At 40.4% G+C, this 8,525-nt stretch overlaps 2 protein-coding genes across 7 annotated transcripts in view; one reads left to right on the top strand and one right to left on the bottom strand.

The window, feature by feature from the left end:
* Positions 1–3,420: 3,420 nt before the first annotated feature.
* Positions 3,421–6,348, bottom strand: LOC125882116 (uncharacterized). Its single transcript, XM_049565811.1, has 4 exons — positions 5,523–6,348; positions 5,268–5,361; positions 5,026–5,129; positions 3,421–4,600 (listed from the first exon to the last, which is right to left on the bottom strand). Exons 1-4 carry the CDS (start codon positions 5,713–5,715, stop codon positions 3,582–3,584), a joined length of 1,410 nt encoding a protein of 469 aa, XP_049421768.1. The 5' UTR covers positions 5,716–6,348; the 3' UTR covers positions 3,421–3,581.
* Positions 6,349–6,822: 474 nt separating this feature from the next.
* The window catches only part of LOC125882094 (NACHT, LRR and PYD domains-containing protein 12-like), a 52,020-nt gene continuing 50,317 nt past the window's right edge, over positions 6,823–8,525 (top strand). For 2 of the 6 annotated variants that reach the window (XR_007448297.1, XM_049565762.1), the window contains exon 1: positions 6,823–7,073. The gene's annotated coding sequence lies outside the window, so the exon portion shown is untranslated. The remainder of the gene's footprint in view (positions 7,074–8,525) is intronic. The other 4 variants (XM_049565761.1, XM_049565760.1, XM_049565758.1 and 1 more) reach the window with 4 other exon arrangements.

Below are 8,525 nucleotides of genomic sequence, written 5' to 3'. Positions count from 1 at the left end.
CAATCGCTACATGAAACTGGCACACATGAGGACCGACCCAGGAAAGGAAGACCAAGAGTCACCTCTGCTTCTGAGGATAAGTTCATCCGAGTCACCAGCCTCAGAAATCGCAAGTTAACAGCAGCTCAGATCAGAGAGCAGATGAATGCCACACAGAGTTCTAGCAGCAGACCCATCTCTAGAACAACTGTTAAGAGGAGACTGCGCGAATCAGGCCTTCATGGTCAAATAGCTGCTAGGAAACCACTGCTAAGGAGAGGCAACAAGCAGAAGAGATTTGTTTGGGCCAAGAAACACAAGGAATGGACATTAGACCAGTGGAAATCTGTGCTTTGGTCTGTGTAAGGGACCGAGCTGGCAGACAAGAGGAGACTCAGGTGGTTTTCAAAAAAAAGGCTTTTATTTTACACAATACTACAAAAAAAAGGTACAAATGATAAATGTATAACTAAAGTTCTGGGCCCATAGACCCGTTCACGGTTTGTACACAATGATGACGTAGTACGTATGCGCGCACATTTTGGCAACGGAAGTATGGCGGAGATTGACAGTTTGTCAAGCTATGCAAGGGGATTATCAACAAAAGATCGCGAATGTTACCTCAACAAGTTGACTTTGACAAATGGTGTCCGACTTCCAGATCCGTGTGCTATTAATGAGTGGGTTGAAGACGTTAGCAAGTGGCCGAATATACAGTGGCCAGATATATATACGTATTTAATTGAGAAACCGAGCGTGTACACCAGAGAGAAATTACGAGCCTATAAATCGCTGGATGCTTATGAGTATGTTGTCTGTGGTCATGTACAGAACGTCAAATACCATGACATAGACTCAGAGTTTTGTGTGTTGAAATCAGAAATTCTCCCTAGTCAAAGACAAGGACACAAGACAACGATGTATGAGGCTTGGGTTATAATCAACCAACGAGAAAACTACGTCCTCACAGCGAATTGCACCTGTATGGCAGGGTAAGTAACCTATTATTTGGTGTTGTGGGCTTGTAGCTAACATATTCAGAGCTCTATGATAGTGGTTATGCAAACATGAATTATGCTTCTGTTTTACTGTCCTTTCAGGTTATCATTATGGATCAGCCAGTATGTTTATTATGTTTTTGTGAAATTTCAGGCTTGGGTCATGCTGCAGCCATGCAGCTGCAATATTATTCAAAGTTGAGCTCTATGTTAGGATGGGAAGGACAGAGAAAGCAGCAGTTACTTCTGGAGTGTGCATGTGGAAAGACATCAGCAGGAAAGAAGTCAGACCAGCTCCATTGAGGGAAATCAGCTTCCACAAACCAAAGAGGCTAGGCAGGCAGCTTCCAGCAGCTTCAACATCTGCTAGGAAGAATAGTATCACACCCAGAGGCATGTAATAGTTGACAGAGCCTAGATAAGTTTCCATTTGCCATAGTGCATTTAATTAATTCTCAAGATTTCTCCTCATTGTTTTGACACCATAATGTAGCCTGAGAAAGGTGTTACTTGGTGATTCAGAGATGAAAAACCTAAAGGCCTACAGACACAGTTTGAATAATGTCAGTATCATTTGTTATGTTAGTTTGAATATGTCTGTGCATTTGTCTTCAGATTACTGATTCTAGAAATTAGATTGTTTGTTATCTATTGTACACCTCGTGTTTAAAGCTCTGCTTAACTGGTTTAAGAAGAATTCAGTCAGTATTCTTAAAATGTGAATATTATGCAGCACAATAATTGTGTCTTTTTGTTGCTCTATTATCAGTGTTGACAGATGATGACATCCGGGAACTGCAGGTTGTGGACCCAGGTGCTGCAGTGCTGACAAGCCTGGAGAATAGTGACACTGACACTGATTCAGAGGAGCATCCAGACTTACCTGAGCCCTTGACTGCTTTATTTGATGCAACACTCAGGGAACTCACACCACAGGAAATGCAGGTGAAATGTGAGGATACATTTCACAGACTAAAAACTACACTACAACCTCATCAATGTGAGAAACTGGAATTTGTGACACAGCAACAGTCAAGGTCAAAGGAGTGGCACACCTATAGGGCTGGTCGGATCACAAGTACCAAATTTCACCATGCGACCACAACTGACAAGATCAGCAAAACATTCCTAAATGATATAATGCAGTACAGCAAAACACAGTTAAATGTCCCATCTGTGCTCTGGGGTGAAAACATGGAGGAAATGGCAAGACAAGCCTACACTGCATTTATGTCCCAAAGCCATCCAGATTTCAGCATCAGCTCATGTGGCTTAGTAGTGCAACCTTCTGAGCCACACCTTGGATCATCGCCAGACGGGATAGCAAGATGTACCTGCTGTGGCAAAGGGGTGGTAGAGATAAAGTGTCCCTACAAATACCGCAATAGCCTTCAAGGATGCACAGAAGACAAGCAGTTTTGTCTGGACAAGTCATTCTCATTGAAACATTCACACCCATACTACTATCAAACTCATCTTCACATGTTTGTGTGTGATGTTAGCTACTGTGACTTTGTGTTGTGGACGAAGGAGGAGTTCATTGTGCAACGTATCCTAAGAAATGAGGAGTTTCTGCAGGAGGCTTTGCCAAAAGCACAAGACTTCTTTATCTCGAGTGTGTTGCCTGAACTACTGACAAGAAGACATGACCCTGTATTGGTGTCACAGAGAGCCTGCAAATACTGTGAAAGGCCAGATTTTGGCAAAATGATAATCTGTGTCAAATGCAACAACCGCTTTCACTACAGCTGTGCACAGATCAAAAGGAAGCCAGAAACATGGTTATGTAGGAAATGTCTGAGAGTTGAGGCCTGAATGCCTTCATTTAGAACTGGGCAATATATTGATATTGTGATATGAGACCAGATATGGTCTTAAATTTTGGATATGGATTGTCTTTTCCTGGTTGTAAAAGTTGCATTACAGTTAAATGTCATTGTCATTGTGTAAATATTTTGTGAAAGCACTAATAGTCATCCATATTGAGGTATTTGGTCAAAAATATCAATCTGAATCTGGTCCATATCACCTAGACCCACATTTATTAAAGTTTGAAACAATGAATTCATCAGCAGCCTTTTCCTTACATTTTATGTTGTTGTTATTGACTGCTGTGTGTAGATGCACTTCAGTGCAACAAGACATTTAAAGTTTTATTCTGTAATGCTATGTATGTATCCATCCATAGAGATAATTTGCGACCTAAAATTAAGGATATTTGACAGATTTGTTTATTTACACTACTGTTTACAACATACAGAACCAGTTTGATTCTAATATATTGTACATACTCCTACTTTCCATGTTGTTAATGTTTAATCGCACTTTAATGGCACCTATGTTGTTTGTATACATTTCTCAAATGGTTATTTTGGAATGAAACTCTGTTAATAACATCATTACAAATAAAAGTGATACTGCACTCTGAATTGTTGTAGTCTGAGATAATCTGGGGGAAAAAGGACCATTAGACACATCAGTGGCAGCCAATGTTGGAAGGTTTATTATAATTCAGTTTTAAGTACAGTTTTAAGTTTTAAGTACAGTAAATACATGTTTTACAGATGTAAATCACTTTATAACTCATACATGGTTATGGGTAACTCATTTGGGAACAACACTCTTACAGAGGTTTGTGAGGGCACCACATACAGTCACAACATCATCTAGTATGTTAACCTGCGACACTGGAATAACTGTTTGCAAAATCTTAAAGTTCTTCCACTGACCAATAACTCGTTCCACATGGATCCTCACACGAGAAAGTTGTCTAGATGTGTCCACTTCCTGTGCAGAAAGCTGCTTTTTTCCTTTGGTGAAATGAGGGATACGAAGGGTTGCACCATAAGCCGCAAGCTCATCTCTGATGAGAAATCCTCTGTCTGCTAAAACCTCATCCTTAGGCTCCAAAAGTTTGAAGAAACCTGACTCTTTAGTGATCTGCTTGTCTGAAACCCGTCCACCCCACCCAGGAGACAGAAATGAAATTGCACCAGCTGGAGTGATGCCAATCAAATATTTAATGGTGTTGTTGTGTTTATAATTTGACCATGTCTGGGCCCTGGCAGTCAGATTACTGGGTCTAGCTATGAAAATTTCAGTGCAATCTATTATGCACCGGCATCTTTTAAAGTTGCGCTTGAATATTTTTGGCATATTTTTAAGTATTGCCCCCTTACTTGGCCATTTAATGAGTGGCTTGAGGACCATGGCCATAGCAGGGACCCAGCTCCGCAAAATATTTGATACGGTGGTTTTTGATACCTTAAATCTATATGCCAAGTCAGTATTACTTAGGCCCAACCTTAATTTCATCAATATAACCAATAGGTGGTCCTCTACTGTAAGTTTTTGGCTAATTCTTTGTACGCTGCACGTTATTTTTGTAAGCAGCCACTCAAAGATCACGGAGGTCAGTCCTGTGAGAAAAATCAATTGTCCAATGTTGCACTTAACAGTGGTATAGGAAAATGTAGATTTTTGCAGCTCCTCTTTCAGCTTTACATTTTCAGCTCGTAGTGTGTCAAACTCCTGTCGCAGGTTGACATACTCCTCCTGAAGTTGACTGTGTCTCAGGTTCAGATCATCGTACTCTCTCCTTGGAACTGGGATATCCTCCTCAGCTTTAATATAGAAAAGTGAAAAATTAGCATGTGCTGCAACCAATGCAGACAAGTTCACAATCCAGGGTTCTCTAACATTTTTACCAATGAATTTTCAAAACTTTTCCATGATGTTTCCATTATACTTTGCCCCATTCCCATAACTTTATTTAAGTACTTTAAAATAGGTAGGCCTATATTGTAGTATGATTACAAGGAGAGTAGGAGAACAGGAAAAGAGGGGAAGAATAAGAAGAGGAGGAGGTGAAGCGAGGGAGAAACAATACCCCAAAACAGTGTGTATTAAAAACTTTTCATAAACATTGTTAATTCCAAAACCACTTCAAGGCCTGGAAAACTGTTCTAATTTAATAACTTCTCCTGGAATTTCATGGTGGGAACCCTGACAATAGGTCAGTTAACTGTAAGATTAAATATAGTCATACCAGGACAATGATCCATACTGCATTCTTGTTCTGGAGTTTCAGAATGAGCAGGTTGATTTACTGCAGTGTTAGGTCTGTCATCTCTCCTCCTTTTCCTATGGTACCTACAGTAAAAACAGCAGAAATTTACAGTTAGACTAATCCATATCACAAAACAGCAGCTGTAGGCACCAAAGCTTATGCAAGAGAGGAAAACAAACTAAAAAAACGACTGAGAGGGGGGCAACTCTAATTACTCTTACCTGTCCATCTTTGCCTCGGGGTTCTGGCTTTGTTTTGTGTACACAAACACAGAAGGCACAAAATCAGGACTACTAGAGTCCAATGATGCCTCACCTGCAAATAAAACACACACACACGTTTGTTTACTAGTCAAATCTAACGCCAGCTAGTCATCAAAGTTTAGCTGCATTTGATTATTATTCTACATCGTACAGACAATCACTAATGTAAACCAGGCTTTCCAGTAAAATCAAAGAGTAGATAGATAACCTTACCTGATACAAAGTGGGCGCTGCAGACGCGAGCATTTTTGATTATGTCCTCATTCCAGTCAACACGTTTAATCGCTTGCAGCCACAGACGCCGCCGGTTGCTCTGAAACGGTCGTGATCCTGTCGGAATCCTGTAAAACTTTAGTCTGCCGGTGGAATATCGATTCTGACAACCGTACACGCAACAACCAGACATTTTGATGCTGGAAACAGTTTTTATCCACTTTTAAATGCTTGCTATCTCGTCTGTGTCGGTCAGAACGGCTGGGGAACGCTGGGGAACAACACCACTTCCGTTGCCAAAGTGCGCGCGCAACTATTTGATGACGTTGGCCGTGAAGGGGTCTATAAAAGAGGTCAAATAAACAAAACTGAACTTAAGTGACCTTAACACCAACAACAGACCTTACAAAGTAGACACAATGGGGAACATATATACTGGCTGATCAGACCATTAAAACACAAGAGGGATGACAGACAGACAAACACTACCAACTAAGCAATAAATAACAAAACAGAATAATTCCCCCCAAAAAAGGTTAACTCAACTAAATTAACCAAACCAAAAATACCAAAACTAAATTTTTAATCAAGAGAAACAAACAATATAACTAAACGGAAAAATAACAGTTTCTCCCTATGAGGTGGCAGGAATTGGTATGGCCCAATTGGCCACTTCCTGTATTTAACAGTTTCAGTTCCTGGGGCACATCCTTTGCTTGAGCGTGGCCAGATGTCCTTCAGAAGCAGCACCTGCACACTGGTAACTCAGAAATGAAAATTAGAACAATTTAAAGAAACTAGTGACTGTACAAAAGTTAACCAAATGTGCGCGCTACAAATAGAAACTAACGTACTGTCAAAACTGTAAAATAAAATGAGTATGATGTATGAAACAAAATCCAATGTGTTGTCATTTATTTGTTTGTAATGTGAAATGTAATTAAGATTAGCTAAATGAGGGGAAAAATGAACTACAAATGTAAAAGAAACCAAAGTGTGAGTGCTACCGGGGGACAGACCTTAATGCAACTGTGTGGCTGCAAGTGCGGCCATCACAGTCTGATGAGTCCAAATTTGAGATCTTTGGTTCCAACCGCCGTGTCTTTGTGAGACGCAGAAAAGGTGAACGGATGGATTCCACATGCCTGGTTCCCACTGTGAAGCATGGAGGAGGAGGTGTGATGGTGTGGGGGTGTTTTGCTGGTGACACTGTTGGGGATTTATTCAAAATTGAAGGCACACTGAACCAGCATGGCTACCACAGCATCCTGCAGCGACATGCCATCCCATCCGATTTGCGTTTAGTTGGATGATCATTTATTTTTCAACAGGACAATGACCCCAAACACACCTCCAGGCTGTGTAAGGGCTATTTGACCAAGAAGGAGAGTGATGGAGTGCTGCGGCAGATGACCTGGCCTCCACAGTCACCGGACCTGAACCCAATCGAGATGGTTTGGGGTGAGCTGGACCGCAGAGTGAAGGCAAAGGGGCCAACAAGTGCTAAACACCTCTGGGAACTCCTTCACGACTGTTGGAAAACCATTTCAGGTGACTACCTCTTGAAGCTCATGGAGAGAATGCCAAGAGTGTGCAAAGCAGTAATCAGAGCAAAGGGTGACTATTTTGAAGAAACTAGAATATAAAACATGTTTTCAGTTATTTGACCTTTTTTTGTTAAGTACATAACTCCACATGTGTTCATTCATAGTTTTGATGCCTTCAGTGAGAATCTACAATGTAAATAGTCATGAAAATAAAGAAAACGCATTGAATGAGAAGGTGTGTCCAAACTTTTGGCCTGTACTGTAAGTTGAAAATTATTACAAATCATTGAATCCTGTTTTTAAGTAGGTTTTACAGCGTCCCAGCTTTTTTTGGAATCGGGGTTGTACAAACTCCTGAGAGAGAGCAGATATCCAGCTATTCAAGGACATTTCCAAAGAATCATTTTACATATAGACACTGAAAACAAGACCTGAACTGAAAAAAGAAATGATCTGCCTCTGTTTTGATAATTTTTGCACTCTGATGTGCTTTTCGGTGAAAATCTTAAGATTTGTTTTTCTTCCAGTCAGTTTTATCTCAGTGACAGTTATTTTCATTTTCCACTTTGTGTCAGTGTTTTGGTGTGGAGGGGAGAGGAGGGGTCTGAGGAGAGGAGCCTCCAGCATCAGCACACAGCGAGTATATGATTCATGGCGTTGTTTAATCCAAAGTAGACACAATGGGGAACATATATACTGGCTGATCAGACCATTAAAACACAAGAGGGATGACAGACAGACAAACACTACCAACTAAGCAATAAATAACAAAACAGAATAATTCCCCCCAAAAAAGGTTAACTCAACTAAATTAACCAAACCAAAAATACCAAAACTAAATTTTTAATCAAGAGAAACAACTTTGTGTCAGTGTTTTGGTGTGGAGGGGAGAGGAGGGGTCTGAGGAGAGGAGCCTCCAGCATCAGCACACAGCGAGTATATGATTCATGGCGTTGTTTAATCCAAAGTAGACACAATGGGGAACATATATACTGGCTGATCAGACCATTAAAACACAAGAGGGATGACAGACAGACAAACACTACCAACTAAGCAATAAATAACAAAACAGAATAATTCCCCCCAAAAAAGGTTAACTCAACTAAATTAACCAAACCAAAAATACCAAAACTAAATTTTTAATCAAGAGAAACAAACAATATAACTAAACGGAAAAATAACAGTTTCTCCCTATGAGGTGGCAGGAATTGGTACGGCCCAATTGGCCACTTCCTGTATTTATTATGATTCATGGCGTTGTTTAATCCACTGAAGACATGTAGTCACAAAGGTTTAATCAAGGTTCAAATCTGAGGGATTTGTCTTTGTCAGTGTCATCTGAGGTCACGTCCTGTACAGTTATGTGTAGGGAAACTCATCCAGGACTTCTTTGGTGATGTCACATAATCAACAAGACAAATGTAAAATAAGATGTGTAATACAGAGTCGTTATTAT

This window comes from Epinephelus fuscoguttatus, linkage group LG21, assembly GCF_011397635.1.
Source record: "Epinephelus fuscoguttatus linkage group LG21, E.fuscoguttatus.final_Chr_v1".
NCBI lineage: Eukaryota > Metazoa > Chordata > Actinopteri > Perciformes > Serranidae > Epinephelus > Epinephelus fuscoguttatus.
Note: the sequence above shows the minus strand (reverse complement) of the source record. Positions and strands in the feature narration are given on the sequence as shown.

Bases quoted from the DNA above. Each gene is read 5' to 3' on its own strand.
- LOC125882116 (XM_049565811.1), bottom strand. From the start codon at position 5,715: ATGTCTGGTTGTTGCGTGTACGGTTGTCAGAATCGATATTCCACCGGC. The intron at 5,362-5,522 runs GTAAGGTTATCT...TTTTATTTGCAG, and splicing joins CAGCGCCCACTTTGTATCAG to GTGAGGCATCATTGGACTCT. The intron at 4,601-5,025 runs GTATGACTATAT...TCTATATTAAAG, and splicing joins CAGTATGGATCATTGTCCTG to CTGAGGAGGATATCCCAGTT.